At 42.1% G+C, this 22,676-nt stretch overlaps 1 protein-coding gene and 1 non-coding gene across 3 annotated transcripts in view; both read left to right on the top strand.

The window, feature by feature from the left end:
* Positions 1-21,200, top strand: part of DSP (desmoplakin) — a 49,006-nt gene extending 27,806 nt beyond the window's left edge. Inside the window, exons 11-24 of one of the 2 annotated variants that reach the window (XM_006931468.5) lie at positions 110-262; positions 2,856-3,010; positions 5,410-5,536; positions 6,320-6,521; positions 6,789-7,015; positions 7,888-8,054; positions 8,516-8,654; positions 9,188-9,381; positions 10,451-10,613; positions 11,297-11,380; positions 11,937-12,044; positions 12,851-12,949; positions 13,996-14,493; positions 17,267-21,200. In XM_006931468.5, the coding sequence (XP_006931530.1) occupies positions 110-262; positions 2,856-3,010; positions 5,410-5,536; positions 6,320-6,521; positions 6,789-7,015; positions 7,888-8,054; positions 8,516-8,654; positions 9,188-9,381; positions 10,451-10,613; positions 11,297-11,380; positions 11,937-12,044; positions 12,851-12,949; positions 13,996-14,493; positions 17,267-20,515 (5,565 nt within the window). In that variant the 3' untranslated portion in view covers positions 20,516-21,200. Of the gene's footprint in view, positions 1-109; positions 263-2,855; positions 3,011-5,409; positions 5,537-6,319; positions 6,522-6,788; positions 7,016-7,887; positions 8,055-8,515; positions 8,655-9,187; positions 9,382-10,450; positions 10,614-11,296; positions 11,381-11,936; positions 12,045-12,850; positions 12,950-13,995; positions 16,291-17,266 lie in introns of both variants that reach the window. The other variant, XM_003985824.6, reaches the window with a different exon arrangement.
* LOC111560645 lies at positions 11,431-11,537 on the top strand. The gene has a single exon (XR_002742648.1). It is a non-coding gene; the product is annotated as a U6 spliceosomal RNA (small nuclear RNA).
* Positions 21,201-22,676: the final 1,476 nt, after the last annotated feature.

Genomic DNA, 22,676 nt, shown 5'->3' with positions numbered 1-22,676 from the left:
GCAATACCTAATTTGTGACGTCGTAGCAGCTATATTAATGTCATTTGCAGGTCTTACCTGAAATGCACTGAGCATCTATGCTAAAGTACAATCTTATTTCCAATTGCAGAAAGAACGAGAGAAAATCCTGGAATACAAGCGTCAGGTCCAGAACTTGGTAAACAAGTCCAAGAAAATTGTGCAGCTGAAACCACGCAACCCAGACTACAGAAGCAACAAACCCATTATTCTCAGGGCTCTCTGTGACTACAAACAAGACCAGGTGTGCACTCACTTATTCAGAATGAATCACATGTTTTCCCTTTCTTTGCTTAGAGATTTTTGCCATTGAGGGAGTAGAGTTTAATCCACGTATCAGTGGGCAGCCAAGTCAATGCCTTGCTTTCATACACAGAGCAACAAACTGTTGCACTGCAGCAGCTTTACTCTGACTCTTATCATAGCTCTTGATAATTAGGACAGTGGTGATTATTTTTTAAATGTTTATTTATCTATTTTGAGAGAGACAGAGAGAGGCAAGTGGAGGGCAGAGAGGCAAGTGGTGGCAGAGAGAAAGAGGGAGTGGGAGAATCCCAGGCAGGCTCTGAGGTTACAACAGAGCTCTACGTGAGGCTCTGTCTCATGACCCTGGGATCATGACCTGAGCCGAAATCAAGAGTCGGATGCCCAACCGACTGAGCCATCCAGGTGCCCAGGGCAACAGTTATTTTTAAACTTTTCATTTTAAGTATTAATACTTCTCTTCTTCTAATATGCAGAACTTCATCTGTGATTACCCTTTAAATCTTTTTTTTTTAAGCTGATTTATTTTGAGAGACAGTGCATGAGAGTGGGGGAAGGGACAGAGAGGGAGAGGGGGAGAGAGAGAGAGAGAGAGGGAGAGAGAGAATCCCAAGCAGGCTCTGCCCTGTCAGCACAGGGTAGGGCTGGAACCCATGAACTGTGAGATCATGACGTGAGCCGAAGTCAGATGCTTAACCCACTGAGCCACCCCATGCCCCACCCTTTAAATCTTAAATTTTAAAATCTTAAAATTTCTGTAAAGAACTTTAAGTTTCTGACATGAAAGAAAGCGGGAATGTGAGCATTATGCTGCGTTTGAAGTGAATGTGGTTACAGACATTATGAATTGATTGAGCATATTAATCCTGCAGGCTCTGTGGTAAATACAAGCATTTATATGGAAAGAGGACTTGTTTTTACTAATTACTTATGTGATTTTCACAGCTTTTTTTCTTTTTTTTTTCTAATTTTTTTTAATGTTTATTTTTGAGAGAGAGAGAGGCAGAGCAGGAGCAGGGGAGGGGCAGAGAGAGGGAGACACAGAGTCAAAAGACATAGAGCCTGACTCAGGGCTCAAACTCATGAGCCATAAGATCATGACCTGAGCTGAAGTCGGATGCTTAACTGACTGAGCCACCCAGGCGCCCCTGCACAACTTTGTTTTCCTGTAAAAATTATGGAGGATTTAAGAAATATATGACCAGCTGTTTAGATACATGTTATAAAATGGTGGAGTTTATTCTAACAGGTGGAAATGTTTTAAGAACTTGCATGGTAAGGGGCACTTGGGTGGCTCAGTCAGTTAAGTGACTGACTTCGGCTCAGGTCATGATCTCACAGTTTGTGAGTTCCGGCCTCACGTCGGGCTCTGTGCTGACAGCTCGGAGACTGGAGCCTGCTTTGGATTCTGTGTCTCCCTCTCTCTCTGCCTCTCCCCTAATCTCACTCTGTCTCTCTCTCTTGCACTCTTAAAAATACATAAACATTAAAAAAAAAGAGAGAGAACTTGCATGGAGAGAAGCAAGTTGAAATAGAGATATGAAATACATAAATATCAAGCTTATTACATTTCACTAGTTAAGATAGTTGTCCTATTTGAAGTGTACCCATTTCAAGAAGCTATGCAGTTGATTTAGAAAGTGAGCTATTCAGGGGGCTGGGTGGCTCAGTCAGTGAAGCATCTGACTCTCGATTTCGGCTCAGGTCATGATCTCACAGTTCGTGAGATGAAGACCCATGTGGGGCTCTGTACTGACAGCACAGAGCCTGCTTGGGATTCTCTCTTTCCCTCTTTCTCTGCCCCTTCCCTGTTCACGCCTGCGCGCTCTCTCCTCCTCTCTCTCAAAATAAATAAATTAAGGGGCACCTGGGTGGCTCAGTCGGTTAAGCGTCTGACTTCGGCTCAGGTCACGATCTCGCGGTATGTGAGTTCGAGCCCCGCGTGGGGCTCTGTGCTGACTGCTCAGAGCCTGGAGCCTCTTTCAGATTCTGTGTCTCCCTCTCTCTCTCTGACCCTCCCCCGTTCATGCTCTGTCTCTCTCTGTCTCAAAAGTAAATAAATGTTAAAAAAAAAATTAAAAAAAAAATAAATAAATTAACTTAAAAAAAAGTAAGCTATTTAGATGTTATAGTTAATTTAGAAAGTTATTTTCTGGGAAAGAATTTCAGAATTTCTTTTTTTTTATTTCTAACTTTTAAGAGCAAGTGAATGAGACAGGTAACTCCCACATACTCAAATCTAATATATAAAATATGAACTCACAAAAATAGAAAAGCCACGGGGGGAATTTTTACTTTACAAAAGGATTTCTCACTTTACTGATGGATTCCCCAGGCTGTCGTTGGAAAGTTACTTTACCTAATTCATTTTATACACACCTTTTAGGCTCACATGTATTATTTAAAGCATCAGTATTGATGGGATGTGTAAAGATCATCTTCATTTAAGGCAAATAATAAGATAAAAGCTCAAACAGTTTGCATATTTCATCTCTATTTCTCTCTTTGAGAGAAAAGATAAGAATGTGTGTACTCATGAGTAAAGCCAAAACACTGGACCGCTTGCCTTACAGAAAATCGTGCACAAAGGGGACGAGTGTATCCTGAAGGACAATAATGAGCGCAGCAAGTGGTATGTGACGGGTCCGGGAGGCGTGGACATGCTCGTCCCTTCTGTTGGTCTGATTATACCCCCTCCGAATCCTCTGGCTGTGGACCTTTCTTGCAAGTAAGTTGTTGAAGTTCCTAGTGGCCACAGTGTGAATGCAAGTGTGGAGAAATAGGGGGCAAATGCTTATACAAGAAATGTAGACCCACCCTTTTTCACTATAATCCCCTCCTTTGAAAAAAGGAGCCTCGGGAAGGTCTCCTTGCATTGTCATGTAACTTTATGTTGAAGATACTATAGTTTTTATTGGAAGGTAAAGAAGAATGTCTGACTGTATAGGGGGACTGGAGGAAGCCATTCTTTTGAAAAAATATTAAATATTAAGCAACCCACAACTGTCCAAGCAATGGGCCAAATGAGAAATCAAACAGCAAATCAAAATATGTCTCGAAACCAAAGAAAAAGTAAACACAATATTTCAAAATGTATGGGTTGCAGCAAGAGCGGATGTTAGAATGAAATTTATGTTATAAATGCTTGTATTAAGAAAGTTCAAATAAACAACATGACACCACTAGGAACTAGAAAAAGAAGAAACTTAGCTAGAATTTAGTAGAGGAAGAAAAAAGAACAAAGAAAATCAGAAAGAAATAAAATAGAAATCAGAGTAAACAATAACAGAACATGGAAAGTAATAACCAGTTTTTCCACAAAAAGAAACAAATTGGCAATGCTTTACATTAACTAAGAAAAAAAAGAGAGAAGACTCAAAAACCAAAATGAGAAATGGAAGAGAAAATAGTACAGCATATAACCACAGAAATACATAGTGTGATAATAGATTAGTATAAACAATTATATGTTAACAATTCAGATAACTTAGAAAAAACCCAGATAATCCCTAAAAACGCACAAGTTACCATGATTGAATCTCAGATCTTGAATCCAAAAAATAGGAAATCTTAGACCAATAACAAGAATTCAAGTTCAATTAGAAATCAAAAATCTCCCAGCACAGAAAAGCCCAAGACCATATGGTTTCGCTGGTGAATTCTACCAAACATTAAAAACTATATAATTAATGATGATCTTTATCAAAATCTTACAAGTAATGGAATAGAGGCAATACATTCAAAATCATTCCATGAGGCCATTACTACCCTGATACCAAAGCAGGATAAAAATGATACAAAAGCAAAAGAGTCTAATTTGTCCAATATAAGTATTGCTACTCCAACTTTCTTTTGTGTGATAAACATTTCTCCACCCCTTCACTTTCAATCTGCAGGTATCTTTAGGTCTAAAATTAATCTCTTGTAGGCAGCATATGGATAAGTCATTTTTTTTTATCCTTTTTGACACCCTATGTCTTTTGATTAGAGCATTTAGTCCATTTACATTCAAAGTAATTATTGATAGATCTGTATTTATTCCCACTGTGTTACTTGTTTTGTCATTGTTCCTGGAGATTTTCTTTGATCCTTTCTTGTCTTTGTCATTCTTGGTCTCTCCTTTGCACTCGAAGAGCCCCCTTTAACATTTCTTGCAGGGCTGGTTTAGTGGTCATGAACTCCTTTAGTTTTTGTTTGCCTGGGAAACTCTTTATGTCTCCTTCTATTCAGAATGTTAGCCTTGCTGGATAGAGTATTCTTGGCTGCAGATTTTTCCTATTCAGTATTTTGAATACATCATGCCACTCCCTTCTGGCTTGTCAAGTTTCTGTTGAGAAATCTCCAGCTAGCATTATGAGGTTTCCCTTGTAAGTGAAGGACTTCTTTTGTCTTGCTGCTTTTAAGATTTTTTAGCACTGGATTTTGCAAATTTAATTGCAATATGTCTTGGTGTTGGCCTGCTTTTGTTGATTTTGATGGGAGTTCTCTGTGCCTCCTGGACCTGGATGTCTGTGAGGAAACCATTCTTACCATGTATCTTGAAGCATTGTTTCAAAGTTCTTCTTCCCTTCTTAGACAATCAGTAATTTTACAGGTAGCCACAAAAATAAAATGCCCTTCTTAGGAATACCTGCTCATCAACAAGCAAGCAGAGCATTCATTTTACAGATTGTTCACAGCAGATTCTTTTCCACATTTAAGTATGGAAATCTTCAACTGTACACAGAATAGGGAGAGTAGCATAATGAGCCCACACACTCACTCCCAGGCTGCAGTAGCCATCCACATTCCATCACCGGTTTCTCCCTGCCATCCTGCATGGTGTTAGACCTCTGTCAATTAAAAAGTTGCTGACAAACAACACAGTAACAAGGAAATGTGTGTTTTGAGCAAAAGTGAATTATCTACACTGATGTGGGTCATTGACAATGAAGTTTGGGGGAGGAAATTAGTCCAGACCCATTGAAATGATGAATGTCTGGAAAGTATACATTCACTGTATACGTTAACTATTACTCTGTTGGTTCTTGTTTTAGTTTTAACACAGTATGTGAGCATAGCAGGTTTCCTGTTTGGGTGGAAGTTTGAAAGCCGGGCTCCAGTGTGTTTTCCCCTTGTGCCTTCCAGGATCGAACAATACTACGAAGCCATCTTGGCTCTGTGGAACCAGCTGTACATCAACATGAAGAGCCTGGTGTCCTGGCACTACTGCATGATCGACATCGAGAAAATCAGGGCCATGACTATTGCCAAGGTACATCCTGAGGACCACGCAGGCTGCCTGGAGGAGGCGCCAAGCTGCCCCCTGTGGTGCTCGCTTCTGCCAGGCAGACCTTTTAGCAGGGCGGCTAATCTGTTCGTGTCTCATCTGAAGAGTCAGCTCAGCCTGCCTGCAAGGCTCATCCCAAGTAGGATGGGAGGGATTTGCACACGGCTGGCTCTGGTACAAAAAGAAGTACTGACTGAAGCTACCTGACAAGCCAGAAGTACCCATGGAAAAGACACGTGGTCCTGTACTATCCTGGATCCTATTGTCCTTTGATGCAGTGGAAAGCTAGGTCATAAACTATTAACTGGATATCACAGAAGTGAATGGTGGGACAGAATTCATGGCATAACACTCAAAGCAGTCCTTCCTCTAGATCAGTGGTTTTCAAGTTGTGGTCTGAAGAATCCCGGCTTAAGGGGTTCCACTAGGGATAACAGGGCCAGGAGAGAGGTACAGAATGAGTAAGTCTGGGATCTCCTTTGTCCCCCTTTTCTCTTTGCGGTCAGAGCAGCTTTGCTGTGATCTGCTTTAGATTTGCGACTTCTGAGTAATATTTCCTTTGAAGAATAAAATTCTGTAGGAAAAATAAATTGACAGCCCACTGCTGTGGTTCTGAGGAGCAATCTCGTAATTCTCCAGGACCTTTTATATCTTAACGGGTCTTTAACAAGGATTCCCTTAAGCCCCCTCTAGCATAGGGCGTTTCTGGGCACTCCCCTTGGTCACCCTGTGGGGGTAATCAAACACTCCTGCCTGGTTTACTTCCAGCTGAAAACCATGCGGCAGGAAGATTACATGAAGACAATATCTGACCTTGAGCTGCATTACCAAGAGTTCATCAGAAACAGCCAGGGCTCGGAGATGTTTGGAGATGATGACAAGCGGAAAATGCAGTCCCAGTTCACAGATGCCCAGAAGCACTACCAGACCCTGGTCATACAGCTCCCCGGCTACCCCCAGCACCAGACAGGTTTGGAGCGTCTATTCTCTTTGTTATCAACCACACACACAGCTTTAACAGAAAGTAGTTTGCACGAAACCGCACACACAGCTTTAACAGAAAATAGTTTCAGAATCAACTTTGAAAAATAACATATCAAAAGTCACTCATACACTAAATTTTCAGACTCAAATCAAAGAAGGAGCTGCAGTTTAGGCAGTACAGATGCTTTTTGAGGACAAGTACCCTTCTAGCTAGGAATTCTCTGACTTTTGTGGTCCTAACATATTTTTACAGTAACCACAACTGAAATCACTCATCATGGTTCCTGCCAAGATGTCAACCATAATAAAGTGATTGAAACCAACAGAGAACATGACAAGCAGGAAACATGGATGCTGATGGAGCTCCAGAAAATTCGCAGGCAGATGGAGCACTGTGAGGGCAGAATGAGCCTTAAGAACATCCTGCTAGCAGACCAAGGGTCTACGCACCACATCACAGTGAAAATAAATGAGCTGAAGGTAGGCACCCGGTGATATTTTGTTCGATTCCGGGTATATTATTTATCTGCAAGCTAATTAGAAAACCCTCCTGGTTTAAATACTTATAGGCAAGGAGCACTGATTTTCAAGAAAACGGGCTTCTAGCAGGATTTCCTTTTTTCTTTCCCTTCCAAATTTGTAGAAGGTTACCAGGCTGGGGATTAAAGCACCTTCATGTAGGTTTGTGGATTGTTGAATCAGACCCCAGCGTTTTTCCTTTGTGCCCACATAGTACTTTGTTCATTTTTAAAGTTTTCATAAACATTAATTTGGTTGCTGCCTGAAACCACCTATGATATGGGCTAAACAAGTAGAATTTATTTTTTTTTCAGTTTAGTTGTTTATTTTGAGAGAGACAGATAGAGCGTGAGTGAGTGGGGGAGAAGTGGAGAGAGAGAATCCCAAGCAGCCTGTCAGTGCAAAGCCCGGTGTGGGGCTCGAACTCACAAACTGTGAGATTATGACCAAGAGTCGGACGCTTAGCTGACTAAGTCACCCAGGTGCCCTGAATTATTTTTGTTTATAGACAGGAAACTGACATGGAGAGATTTGTTTTGTCGGGGGAGGTAAAGCTACAGAGAGAGCTGGGACTACGGCCCAAGTGTAGTCAACTCCCAGCCCTGTGATCTTTCCTGCTCGGCCATGCCTGCGCACTGCATTGGGATATTTAAGATAATATATTCTGAGTAAGAGGGCCATGTTTACACAGTGCTGATAAGGCCTCCTCAAAGAAGGAAATGGAATGTCAACTCTATCTCTTGAGTCTTTTCCATTTAGTGGACTTCGTCAGGACAAAAAATGATCGTAAGACTCACACAGTTCAATCAAGAGCTTTTCTTCTTTTTTGACAGAGTGTGCAGAATGATTCCCAGGCAATCGCTGAAGTTCTCAACCAGCTTAAAGATATGCTCGCTAACTTCAGAGGTTCAGAAAAATACTGCTATTTACAGAATGAAGTATTTGGACTGTTTCAGAAACTGGAAAATATCAATGGCGTTACAGATGGCTACTTAAATAGGTAAACGCCCCTAACATTTATCACAGATGTTTTGCTTTTCTCAAGCTTTATTTTGTCAGACTTCATTTGCTCTGTATGCCTGACTTACTACAGTCTTGCCTTACAGTTTTTTCTGTTCATTGCAGACTTTTGAGATAGTAATTTTGAGATAGTACTGTTGTAGATACTGTGCTTTTGAGATAGTAATTTTGAGATGTTAATTCCACTGTTGTGAAACCTAACGTGTTTTACAGCTGAGATATATGCTGTAAGAGTCAGGACTTAGAATTCTTCTTCAATTAATGCAGAATGGCTGTCTGAAAGATGATATAGGGGGTGGGGGAGGAGTTTATGGCTCCTGCAGCTTAGAAATAGGCAAAATAAATTTTTATCGGCTTCTTTAATTAATAGTGGCAAGAGCCAAATGTTCAAAGGCTAATTACGTCACTGGCAATATTATTTGCCTCCTTTGCTCTTTACAGCTTATGCACAGTAAGAGCTCTACTCCAAGCTATCCTGCAGACAGAAGACATGTTAAAGGTTTACGAAGCCAGACTCACTGAAGAGGAAACCGTGTGCCTGGATCTGGATAAAGTGGAAGCTTACCGCTGCGGACTGAAGGTAACTGAAAGTTCTATTCAGTTTATAACCGCTGTTATAAACAGTATTATGGGAAATCATGCAGGACTACTCAGTACCCAAATCCAAGGCTTCACTAAGTTTTCATGAGTTTGAGGATTACTGGATTTCATCAGCCACACATGGTTGATATCTGTCATTATCTCTAGCACACTGCTTTCTAGAGTGTACTATTAGCTATGTTCGGATGTAATTTGTGGTGAGATTTGTTTGGGGAATGCAGAGTTAAACATAATTGAACTGGTTTCTTCACTATAGGACTTTTCTTCTTCTTTAATATATTCATATGTATTATAATTATTCAGGAATGGAATAGAGTATGGTATTTAGCATTTCTCAAACAAATATACACACTGAATCCTTTTTTAAGGGGGTAGCTTAATAAGTAAGGAGATATTTATTGACATAAATAATGGGAAATGCAATCAGCGAATATATTTTTCTGGCTTGATTATCACTTAAAGATACAAATATTCCAAGAGATTAATTTGTACTCTTTCTTTCTCTCATGACAGAAAATCAAAAATGACTTGAACTTGAAGAAGTCATTGTTGGCCACCATGAAGACAGAGCTGCAGAAAGCCCAGCAGATCCACTCCCAAACCTCACAACAATATCCACTTTATGACCTGGATCTGGGCAAGTTCAGTGACAAAGTCACACAGCTGACAGACCGCTGGCAAAAAATAGACAAACAGATAGACTACAGGTGTGCCAACTTCCTTCCCTACTTTCTTCCCATTTGGTTGTTCCACGATAGCGTCACTTGAATTTGTCACTCTAAAAGCAGTGGTTTGATTTGCTGTGTAAGTTAGGCGTAAGAGGCGCTCTGTTCATGGACTGTCTGGAGTCAGCTTTGTTGCAAATGAGGGAAGCAGGTACCCAAGCTTGAACCAACCCATACCAGGTACTCTCCAGGCTCTTAGGGAAATAGTGGAAGCCATCCATCAGGCCCTTTAGGGCCCTATAAACTCTTGCTAGGATTGTTGGAAGGAGTAGATGTTTTGAGTGAGTGTTCTTCTGAAATTTAAGAAAATTAAATCTTCTACAAAAGAAATGCCTTCTTCCAAATGAGGGTTTAAAAAGTCTCTTCACTTTTGCAAGTAGTTCATTTTACTAACAGTGCTTTTACCTTTATTGATAACTAATTCCTATCTCATATAATTTGCCCATTGAAAGTGTATAATCCAATGGATTTTATTATATTTAAGATTATGTAACCATCACCGCAATCTATGTCTAGAACATTTTCTTTGTGCTAAAAAAAGAGCCCCGTACCCATTATCACTAATTTCCCATTACCTCCCAATCCTCCAGCCCTAAACAACCACCAGTCTTTCCTCTGTTTCTGTAGATTTGTCTATTCCAGACATTTCACATGAAGGGATCATATCTCATGTGCTCCTTTGTGACTGTTTTTTCCACTCAGCATAATGTTTTCAGGGTTCATCCTTGGTGTAGCATGTTTTAGTACTTCATTCCTTTTTATGACAATAATATTCTATCGTATAGCTATACTTACCACATTTTATTTTATTTTATTTTATTTTATTTTATTTTATTTTATTTTATTTTTTTACTTTCATTCATTCATGATTTTTGGCTATCATGAAAAATGTCACCATGAAAATTCATGTATAACTTTTTGTAGGGAGGCATGTTTTCAATTCTCTTGAGCATACAGCAGGTGGAATGACTGGGTCATATGATAACTCTGTTAAATACTCTCAGGACCAGTAGCACTGCTTTTCTGATTTTATCATATCTATCTTCTGCAGATTATGGGACCTGGAGAAACAAATCAAGCAACTGAGGAATTACCGTGATAACTATCAGGCCTTCTGCAAGTGGCTCTATGATGCCAAACGCCGTCAGGATTCCTTAGAATCCATGAAGTTTGGTGATTCCAACACAGTCCTGCGATTTTTGAATGAGCAGAAGGTACAAGCCAGTTTGTCGCTTCCTTAGATAATATTGAGGGTGCACTGTATTTTCCTCTAGTTTTCATAGCAGTGTCTAGGTTTGAAATGATATATTTTTTAAAGACTTTTTTAAATGTTTATTTACTGAGAGAGAGTGAGAACGTGAGCAGGGAAGAGGCAGAGACAGAGAGGGAGAGAGAATCCCAAGCAGGCTTCATGCTGTCAGTGCAGAGACTGACATGAACCATGAGATCATGACCTGAGCTGAAATCAACAATCGGATGTTTATCTGACTGAGTCACCCAATACCCTGAAGTGGTGTTTGATATTACTAGTCCATTTGATGAATGCTTGCATAAGGCCCAGTGGAAAAACAGTTGAGATATTGAAAGGAAATCATCGTGGAAATCAATTGTAAAAGAAATAATGTAACATTGTAGTAAAGTATCTTTATAAATTGAGGTGATAGGATCAGAAAAGTGTACAGATTTGAAAGATTCCTCTTAGAGAGTAAGAAGTCGAAGATCTTGCTTACTCTTCTGAAGGAAAAACATGCTCATCTTCTAAGGCTGACCTGTGAGAATACTAGTTCACTGCACGTAGTCATAAACTGTGGAAAACCAGTTGTTCAGCAGTGAAATAGCATTTATTTAAAAACATGTATATACTTCAACGCTTATAAATATTTTACTTTTTGTCTAGAACTTACACAATGAAATCTGTGGCAAGCGAGACAAATCAGATGAAGTACAGAAAATCGCCGAACTTTGTGCAAATTCGATTAAGGTATGTTCGTTTCACAAAGAATGTTGGCATCTCATCAAGAATAATGGAAAGTGCTTGCTTTGGCAGCACACCTACTAAAACTGGAAGGATACAGAGAATATTAGCATGGCTCTTGTGTAAAAATGACTTGCAAATTTGTGAAGTGTTCCATATTTTAAAAGTATATATTATTAACTGCATTATTTTCTGATTTACTCGAAAGAGTAAAAACTGCTTGAGGATAGCAGTTGTGGCTTTTATGTGTTCTCTCCTGAACATACCGTGAAAAGTTTGTTATCCATTTACTTGAATTCATTTCACATTGGCAATATCGGTGAAGTGCCTGGTCTTCATTCTTTAGACTGGTAATATGGGTAAAAATCTTCCTGTAGCATATAAAGATGTACTCCTTGGTTTAATAATGTAATGTTAGTGACTTGGACACTATCAATGCATGGTAGCCTTTGAGGTTGGTCATGAGAAACACAGCTTGATGATTTAGAACCATGAAATTGTAGCTGTCAGTGACTCTGTGAAATTCATTGAGTATATTTGTCTTAAACCTTTTATTCTGTAGGATTATGAACTCCAGCTGGCATCATACACCTCAGGATTGGAAACCTTACTGAACATACCTATCAAGAGAACCATGGTTCAGTCTCCCTCTGGGGTGATTCTGCAAGAGGTATGTACATCGTTACGTATTTCTTAGAGCCAGCCCTTCCTGCACCTTCATTGTCCCTGCCTTCTTCCTGTCTTCCCTGCAGACCCTGAATTCACCCCTAGTTATAGGGTCTCCACTCCCAAAGGGTTTAATAGCAGGTTATGCTCCTTTAGTAGGAGTCATCAATACTGGAGTGATTTTAGGAGGCGGTTAGTGGAAGTCTGGATCTGTTGTTTATATAGTAGGATCTTGGTAGAAACTGGGCTTAAATTCTGGGTTTAGTGAGGGAAGCTTTTAACAAGTAGAAGATGTCTAGTCGATTTTTAAAAGACAACTTCTTCCCAAAGATGACAGAGAACATCACCCATCAGATGGTTTAGGGGAAACACTCTAGAGGGATAAGGATAGGATACAATGTTGTTAGCCTTTTGTGGTGCTTCCAGATTTTGGAATTAGCACACATGAAGGAAGGGAGTTCACTCTTTATTTGTGTTAATTTTTAAGTGTTTATTTGTTTTTGAGAGAGAGTATGTGAGCAGGGGAGGGGCAGAGAGGGAGAGGGAGGGAGAATCCTAAGCAGGTTCCACACTGTCAATGCAGAGCCCGATGCAGGGCTCAAACTCCCAAACCATGAGATCGTGACCTGAGCTGAAATCAAGAATCAGACACTTAACCAACTGAGCCACCCAGGCACCCCAGGAATTCACTCTTAAATTATAATTTCACTATTTCATTGATTTAGGAAACAAAATTGGTCAGCTTGCATGGGACATTTTTTTAATGCAATAATTGTTTTTTCTTTTTTTCTTTCACCCCTTTTTTGCAAGGCCGCAGATATGCATGCTCGATACATAGAACTACTTACAAGGTCTGGAGACTATTATAGGTTCTTAAGTGAGATGCTGAAGAGTTTGGAAGATCTGAAGGTAATTTACTTAATTTATTTCCTTGGAGCATTGGAAAAGAAAATGGAATAGAACCTTATTATTACTGCCTTATTAGAACATGGATCTGGACATACTCCCTGGTATATACTCACTGTTGTAGAATTTGTTCAAAAGTCAGGGGTTAGTTCTGTGCTTCAGGACACTGCTCTGAATGGAGTTAGGTGATATTTACAAAATTCTAGCTGCTTTACCTTATGAAAAAAAACCCACTAATTTCATTTACTGTTTGGTCAAGGATTTTGCTTTTTTTGTTTGTGTGTGTTTTCTCTCTCTCTCTCTCTCTCTCTCTCTTTTTATGTTTATTTATATTTGGGAGAGAGACACAGAGCATAAGTGGGGGAGGGGCAGAGAGAGAGACAGACAGACAGACAGATAGAATCTGAAACAGGCTTCAGGCTCCCAGCTGTCAGCACAGAGCCCAGTGCAAACTATGAGATCATGACCTGAGCCGAAGTCAGATGCTTAACCAACTGGGCCACCCAGGTGCCCTGTGTGTTTTTTAAATTAAGGAAGAGAACATTCTGGACTGGCTGGATTTGGATTTTTTATCAACATACAGATTTGCTTTATCAAATTTTTATGTTTTTATCAACATTGAAAACATCTGATTGTTTAATTATTCTTCATTTCCAATACATGCATTGAGTTTGTATGGAAATTTAATACCTTGAAATAAAGGAAACGTAACTTATGAAATCTTAAGCTTTTGATCTTGGAAGAAATCACCTCATTTACACATGAGGCAGGGGAACCTCAAAGACGCTGTATTATTTGCTAAGATCATACAGGCAGTTGATGGAAGAATTACGACGAGAATACAGATTTCGTGGGGTTTTGTCCAGTAGCTTTTGCTTTGTGTCACTCTTTCTATGTGTGCTTATGTGTGTGGTGTGCGTGTGCACATGTGCAGGTGTGGGAAGAGACATGAGAACACACAATGGTCTGGGAGGGGGGAAAAGACTGTTTCTTTTTTTAGGACGTGAGAGGTTTTCCTTTCATCCTAATTTCTGATTTCACTTCCGCAGCTGAAAAACACCAAGATTGAAGTTTTGGAAGAGGAGCTCAGACTGGCCCGAGATGCCAACTCTGAAAACTGCAATAAGAACAAATTCCTGGACCAGAACCTGCAGAAGTACCAGGCGGAATGTTCCCAGTTCAAAGCCAAGCTTGTGAGCCTGGAGGAGCTGAAGAGGCAGGCAGAGCTGGACGGCAAGTCGGCCAAGCAAAACCTGGACAAGTGCTACGGCCAAATAAAAGAACTCAACGAGAAGATCACCAGGCTGACTTACGAGATCGAGGACGAGAAGCGAAGACGGAAGGCCGTGGAAGACAGGTTTGACCAACAGAAGAATGACTATGACCAGCTGCAGAAGGCAAGGCAGTGTGAAAAGGAGAGCCTTGGCTGGCAGAAAATGGAGTCTGAGAAAGCCATCAAAGAGAAGGAGTACGAGATAGAAAGGTTGAGGGTTCTGCTGCAGGAGGAGGGCGCCCGGAAGAGAGAATATGAAAGTGAGCTGGCAAAGGTAAGAAACCACTATAATGAGGAGATGAGTAATTTAAGGAACAAGTATGAAACAGAGATTAACATCACGAAGACCACCATCAAGGAGATATCCATGCAAAAAGAGGACGATTCCAAAAATCTCCGAAACCAGCTTGATAGGCTCTCGAGGGAAAATCGAGATCTGAAGGACGAGATCGTCAGGCTCAATGACAGCATTCTGCAGACCACCGAGCAGCGAAGGCGGGCCGAAGAAGATGCCCTGCAGCAAAAAGCCTGTGGCTCCGAGATGATGCAGAAGAAGCAGCATCTGGAGATGGAGCTTAAGCAGGTCATCCAGCAGCGCTCCGAGGACAATGCTCGGCACAAACAGTCCCTGGAAGAGGCTGCAAAGACCATTCAGGACAAAAACAAGGAGATTGAGAGACTCAAAGTTGAGTTTCAGGAGGAGGCCAAGCGCCGCTGGGAATATGAAAATGAACTGGCTAAGGTAAGGAACAATTACGACGAGGAAATCATCAGCTTAAAAAACCAGTTCGAGACTGAGATCAACATCACCAAGACCACCATCCACCAGCTCACCATGCAGAAGGAAGAGGACACCAGTGGCTACCGAGCCCAGATCGACAGCCTCACCAGAGAAAACCGCAGCCTATCCGAGGAAGTAAAGCGACTGAAGAACACGTTAGCCCAGACCACCGAGAACCTCAGGAGGGTCGAAGAAGACGTCCAACAGCAAAAGGCCACGGGCTCGGAGGTGTCGCAGAGGAAACAGCAGCTGGAGATTGAGCTGAGGCAGGTCACTCAGATGCGGACGGAAGAGAGCCTGAGATACAAGCAGTCGCTCGATGATGCCGCCAAGACCATCCAGGATAAAAACAAGGAGATAGAGAGGTTAAAACAACTGATAGAAACGGAAACCAGTGAACGGAAACGCCTGGAAGAGGAGAACGCTAAATTACAGAGGGCCCAGTATGATCTGCAGAAAGCAAATAATAGCGCGACAGAGACGATAAGCAAGCTGAAGGTTCAGGAGCAAGAGCTCACGCGCCTGAGGATCGACTACGAGCGGGTGTCCCAGGAGAGGGCTGTGAAGGACCAGGACATCACGAGATTCCAGAGTTCTCTGAAGGACCTGCAGCTGCAGAAGCAGAAGGTGGAGGAGGAGCTGAATCGGCTGAGGAGGACCGCCTCGGAAGACTCCTTGAAGAGGAAGAAGCTGGAGGAGGAGCTGGAAGGCATGAGGAGGTCTCTGAAGGAGCAGGCGATAAAAATCACCAGCCTGACCCAGCAGCTGGAGCAAGCATCCATCGTTAAGAAACGGAGCGAGGACGACCTCCGGCAGCAGAGGGACGTGTTGGACGGCCACCTGAGGGACAAGCAGAGGACCCAGGAAGAGCTGAGAAGGCTCTCCGCGGAGGTCGAGGCCCTGAGACGCCAGTTGCTGCAGGAACAAGAGAATGTCAAACAGGCTCACCTGAGGAACGAGCATTTCCAGAAGGCGATAGAGGATAAAAGCAGGAGCTTAAATGAAAGCAAGATAGAAATCGAGAGGCTGCAGTCTCTCACGGAGAACCTGACCAAGGAGCACTTGATGTTGGAGGAGGAGCTTCGGAACCTGAGGCTGGAATACGACGACCTCAGGAGGAGCCGGAGCGAGGCGGATAGCGATAGAAATGCAACCATCTCTGAACTCAGGAGCCAGCTGCAGATCAGCAACAACCGGACCCTGGAACTGCAGGGGCTGATTAATGATTTACAGAGAGAGAGGGAAAATTTGAGACAGGAAATTGACAAATTCCAAAAGCAGGCTTTAGAGGTATTCACAAATATTTGATCACAGCTTCCCTGTCCTTCAAATAATTCCCTCCATTTTCATCTCATCTCAGCTGTGCTCCTGCTAACTGGGATGGCTGCTTACAGAAAGTCTAATTTTTCTCCTTATTGCTGTACTACTAGCTGTTATAACCCAGGCCACTGCCCTCTTTGCCCTTCTGTCCTGTTCCCGCATCAATACCAATCTGTGTGTCACCTCTGTTTGGCCGTGCTTTTCAAACTTTAGCACACCATCAGGTTTAACACCTGAGAGCTTGTCCTCTGACTATTCCAGTCTGTTTTCTAGAAGATAGCTCTTACTTAGCGAGCTATGACCTGCATTTTTTTCATTAAAATTTTCCTAAATAAAAGCCATGGTAAAGGTATTGTCTATGCAATTTTGAAATCACTTTTTCTTGCTTGCTTACACGGCTTTTCTGCATGCATGACATGTTCTCTTTTGATCACGACCCTGATGTGTTTGTTTTTGCTAGGCTTTTCTTTTAACCCCTAGTTTAAAAATACCTTCTTTAAGTTCTAATATGTTTGACTTCTATAGACAATATTTGTGTGGGGCTGGGTGTAGGGTGTGTATATGCCCATAGATTTATTTTGTTTTATTAAACATGTTAGTATAGCTGTAAGAGGGGAGATGTGGGTATAGCAGGTGTGATAACCTGGGACAAAATTCCCCATATTTTTTCAAACCATTATTTCTGTTAAGAGTAAGACAGGTCTATAACTTCTCCTAGTTCCTTCTAAAAAAAAAAGTAAGTATGATGCCATTTATCAAAGTGGCAACATACCTCTACAGAATTTTTTTTTCATAATTTATAAGATAACAAAATAGCAGTATATCCAGGGAAAATAGAGGAAGTTCAAACTAAGTTTTATTTTTTAAGTGTAGGAAAAGAGGAATTATAACCCTATGATACGATCAAAACGTTATTTCTTCCCATTTCTTTCTTTTTAAATTCTAGGCATCTAATCGGATTCAGGAATCAAAGAACCAGTGCACTCAGGTGGTGCAGGAAAGAGAGAGCCTTCTAGTGAAAATCAAAGTTCTGGAGCAAGACAAGAGCAGGCTGCAGAGGCTGGAGGATGAGCTCACTCGCGCAAAAGCAACGCTGGATGCGGAAAGCAGGGTGAAACAACGCCTCGAGTGTGAGAAACAGCAAATCCAGAATGACCTCAATCAGTGGAAAACCCAGTACTCCCGCAAGGAAGAGACGATTAGGAAGATCGAGTCGGAAAGAGAAAAGAGTGAGAGAGAGAAGAACAGCCTTAGGAGTGAGATCGAAAGACTCCAGGCAGAGATCAAGAGGATTGAGGAGCGGTACAGGCGCAAGTTGGAGGACTCCACCAGGGAGACGCAGTCACAGCTGGAAACAGAGCGCTCCCGACTTCAGAGGGAAATCGACAAACTCAAGCAGCGCCCCTATGGGTCCCATCGGGAGACCCAGACAGAATATGAGTGGACGGTTGACTCCTCAAAGCTGGTGTTCGATGGACTGAGGAAGAAGGTAACGGCCATGCAGCTCTATGAGTGCCAGCTAATTGACAAAACAACCTTGGACAAACTGCTGAAGGGGAAAAAGTCCGTGGAAGAAGTTGCTTCTGAAATCCAGCCTTTCCTTCGGGGTGCAGGGGCTATCGCTGGAGCATCTGCTTCCCCTAAGGAAAAGTACTCTCTGGTAGAGGCCAAAAGAAAGAAATTAATCACCCCGGAATCCACAGTCATGCTCCTGGAAGCCCAGGCAGCTACAGGCGGTATAATTGATCCCCATAGGAATGAGAAGCTGACTGTTGACAATGCGATCGCTCGGGACCTCATCGACTTCGATGACCGTCAACAGATATACACAGCAGAGAAAGCTATCACTGGTTTCGACGATCCATTTTCAGGCAAGACCGTATCTGTTTCAGAAGCCATCAAGAAAAATCTGATTGATAGAGAAACCGGAATGCGCCTGCTGGAAGCCCAGATTGCTTCAGGGGGTGTGGTGGACCCCGTGAATAGCGTCTTTTTGCCAAAGGACGTAGCCTTGGCCCGTGGGCTGATTGACAGGGATTTGTATCGGTCCTTGAATGATCCCCGAGATAGTCAGAAGAACTTTGTGGATCCAGTCACCAAAAAGAAGGTCAGTTACATGCAGCTGAGAGAACGGTGCAGAATCGAACCACACACTGGTCTGCTCCTGTTGTCAGTGCAGAAGAGAAGTATGTCCTTCCAAGGAATCAGACAACAGGTGACCGTCTCTGAGCTGGTGGATTCCGGTATATTGAGACCATCCACTGTAAATGAACTGGAATCAGGTCAGATTTCTTATGATGAGGTTGGCGAGAGAATTAAAGACTTCCTTCAGGGTTCAAGTTGCATAGCGGGCATATACAATGAGACCACGAAACAGAAGCTTGGCATTTATGAGGCCATGAAAATTGGCTTGGTCCGACCTGGTACTGCCCTGGAGTTGCTGGAAGCCCAAGCAGCTACTGGCTTTATAGTGGATCCTGTTAGCAACTTGAGGCTACCAGTGGAAGAAGCCTACAAAAGAGGCCTGGTGGGTATTGAGTTCAAAGAGAAGCTCCTGTCTGCAGAACGAGCTGTCACCGGATATAATGATCCTGAAACAGGAAACATCATCTCTTTGTTCCAAGCCATGAACAAGGAACTCATTGAAAAGGGCCATGGCATTCGTTTATTGGAAGCACAGATTGCAACCGGGGGGATCATCGACCCGAAGGAGAGCCATCGCCTGCCAGTTGACATGGCGTACAAGAGGGGCTACTTTAATGAGGAGCTCAGTGAGATTCTCTCTGATCCAAGTGACGATACAAAAGGATTCTTTGACCCCAACACAGAAGAAAATCTTACCTATCTTCAGCTAAAAGAAAGATGCATCAAGGATGAAGAAACAGGGCTCTGTCTTCTGCCCCTGAAAGAAAAGAAGAAAGAGGTGCAGACATCACAAAAGAATACCCTCAGGAAGCGCAGAGTGGTCATCGTTGACCCAGAGACCAACAAGGAGATGTCTGTTCAGGAGGCCTACAAGAAGGGCCTTATAGATTATGAAACCTTCAGAGAACTGTGTGAGCAGGAGTGCGAGTGGGAAGAAATAACCATCACTGGATCTGACGGCTCCACCAGGGTGGTCCTGGTAGACAGGAAGACAGGCAGTCAGTATGATATTCAAGAGGCTGTTGACAAGGGCCTCATTGACAGGAAGTTCTTTGATCAGTACCGATCTGGCAGCCTCAGTCTCACTCAGTTTGCTGATATGATCTCCTTGAAAAATGGCGTGGGCAACAGCAGCGGCATAGGTGGTGGCATCAGTGATGATGTTTTCAGCAACAGCCGACATGAGTCAGTAAGTAAGATTTCTACCATATCCAGTGTCAGGAACATAACCATCAGGAGCAGCTCTCTGTCTGACCCCCTGGAAGAATCAAGCCCCATTGCAGCCATCTTTGACACAGAAAACCTAGAGAAGATCTCCATTACAGAGGGAATAGAGCGGGGCATTGTCGATAGCATCACTGGTCAGAGGCTTCTGGAAGCTCAGGCTTGCACAGGTGGCATCATCCACCCAACCAGTGGTCAGAAGCTCTCACTTCAGGATGCAGTCTCCCAGGGCCTGATTGACCAAGATATGGCCACCAGGCTGAAGCCCGCTCAGAAAGCCTTCATTGGCTTTGAAGGTGTGAAGGGAAAGAAGAAGATGTCAGCAGCAGAGGCGGTAAAAGAAAAATGGCTCCCCTATGAGGCAGGTCAGCGCTTTCTGGAGTTCCAATACCTCACTGGAGGCCTTGTTGACCCAGAAGTGCATGGGAGGATAAGCACGGAAGAAGCCATCAGGAAAGGATTCATCGACGGCCGAGCAGCTCAGAGGCTGCAAGACACCAGCAGCTATGCCAAAATCCTGACCTGCCCCAAAACCAAATTAAAAATATCCTATAAGGATGCCATGAATCGCTCCATGGTGGAAGATATCACTGGCCTACGCCTTCTGGAGGCCGCCTCTGTTTCTTCCAAGGGCTTGCCTAGCCCTTACAACATGTCTTCTGCCCCAGGCTCCCGATCGGGCTCCCGCTCTGGCTCCCGCTCCGGCTCCCGCTCCGGCTCTCGCTCTGGTTCCCGAAGTGGATCCCGGAGAGGAAGCTTTGATGCAACAGGCAATTCTTCCTACTCTTACTCCTACTCCTTTAGCAGTAGCTCTATTGGGCACTAGTAGTCAGTTAGTTGCTACTTCCTTGGCTTCACTTATGTGAATTTTCACTTTACTAAATACTAACAAAAGAAAACCTAGTGCTTGCAGTATAGTGATAGAGTTTCAATGATTAAGAAGATATAACCTTGGTTGAAATCAAAGACTGTTCTGGCTTTTTATCTTCTCAGCTCATCTAACATATCTAATACACTGGATGTAGTGTGTCTGAAATGGTAATCAGTTGTAAGGATAGCACAAATTGAATCTAGAGTTCGTTCCTTCTGTGTTTAGTTTTTTTGATCGGTTCTTGTACTTCTTTTGGCCTATAATACAGATTTCTGTTCTTGGAGATGAAATTGAGTTGATCATTGATATTCTAGACATCATTCTGTTTCTCATCTAAATATTTCCATTTTCTGTATTAGGAGAAAATTACCCATCCCATTCTCCCCAGAATACTCCACCCCAAACCCAAACATTTTGGAATGAGTCTCCTTTAGTTTTAGATTGTGGATTGTGTAACCTATATACTCTTCAATGCACCTGTTTGGTTCGGCATTAATTTGACTATATGTGCGTGATAGCAGCAATCTTTGCTTTTCTTTGGTCAACTTTTCTGTTTATTTTGCTTGTCATTTACTATGTACTTTAAAAAGGTGTCTTTATGAAGTTTGCGATTCTGGCAATAAACTTTTAGACTTTTGAAGTTTCTGTGTTTTGATTTTATATGTTTATACATACGAGGCATTTATCAGCATCTTTCTGTTAATATGTCTAAAACCTTCTGTTTACTAAGTGCCTATTAAGGATGACCATTAAAAAAAAAAAACTATCTTAGTTCTGAATTCTTGTTAGAAGTTGGTCTTTTGTAGTTTTTTTCAACATTCTCAAGTGCCTGTTATGTACCAGGCAGAGCTCTTGGAAAGAAGCCCATGTAAAGAGGCCAGGCCACATGTCAATACCCAGTTCTTGTTTATCCTGGACAGTGAATTCTAAGTAGCATGGGCAAAAGTCACCATAATACCATTAGAAAAAAAATGAAGTGCCTAAGATTCTATTTTGGGTATTCTCAAAATATATGGTGTTTCATTTTGTCCCCTCAAACGTATGAATTGTCCTTGAATCTATAAAAATGAGTCCTGAAGGGTTTTTGGCTCTCTGTTGAAGGACAATGAGATAAAACCTATTCTTTGTATCAAAAGAAGCTTTTGAAATTCAAACACTTGTTATTAAATCAATATGACCTTACTGAATACCTATTATGTCCAGTATTAGGTTAGATACTATGAGGATTCAATACATTGATATTCAGTACATACGACTTCAAGACATTTGCAGTCTGGATGGGGACAGAAGACACCTATAAAGCAATCAGTGGAAGAACTTTCATATATCAGCAATATGTATTAATATAATCAAGTACAGTACAGACTAGAAAATAGGAAAACAAATGAAATGTTAATTGTGAAAAGCAAAAAAGATCATATTTAAGATAATACTTAAATTATTGGGGCTTTTGATACTTCGGATGAAAACAGCATTCCTTCCTTCCTTGTCTCACCTGCTTCTCCTTGCTCCCCTCCCAATCTGGAAGACTTGAAATTAATTTTTTTTAATTTTTTAAAAATATTTATTTATTATTGAGAGACAGAGACAGAACATGAATAGGGGAGGGGCAGAGAGAGGGGGAGACACAGAATCCAAAGCAGGCTCCAGGCTGTGAGCTGTCAGCACAGAGTCCGATGCGGGGCTTGAACCCACAAACCACAAGATCATGACCTGAGCTGAAGTTGGGTGCTTAACCGACTGAGCCACCCAGGCGCCCTGAAATTAATTTCATTCACTAATAATTGACTTCTGTGTGCTACACATTGTACCCAAAGCCATGGATCCCCTGGTATTAACACATTGTAATATAAAAGGAAGAGAAAAATAAGTGGTAAATGCTGTGTTGGGTGAAATGAAGAAGGATCTTCATGCTAGAGCTAGGAGACTGTATCAGTCAGCTTGGGCTGCCATAACAAAATGCCATAGACTATGTGACTTAAATTAATTTTCTCAGTTCTAGAGGCTAGAAGTCCAAGATCAAGGTGTCCTTAGATTGGTTTCTGGTGGGAGCTCTCTTTCTGAATGGTAGGCAGTAAGGAGTGGGGCGGGGGAAGCCCTGTTGTGTCTTGCTTGT

The sequence above is a fragment of the Felis catus genome, chromosome B2 (assembly GCF_018350175.1).
Source record: "Felis catus isolate Fca126 chromosome B2, F.catus_Fca126_mat1.0, whole genome shotgun sequence".
Lineage (NCBI taxonomy): Eukaryota > Metazoa > Chordata > Mammalia > Carnivora > Felidae > Felis > Felis catus.
This window is presented reverse-complemented; position numbering and strand designations above follow the sequence as displayed.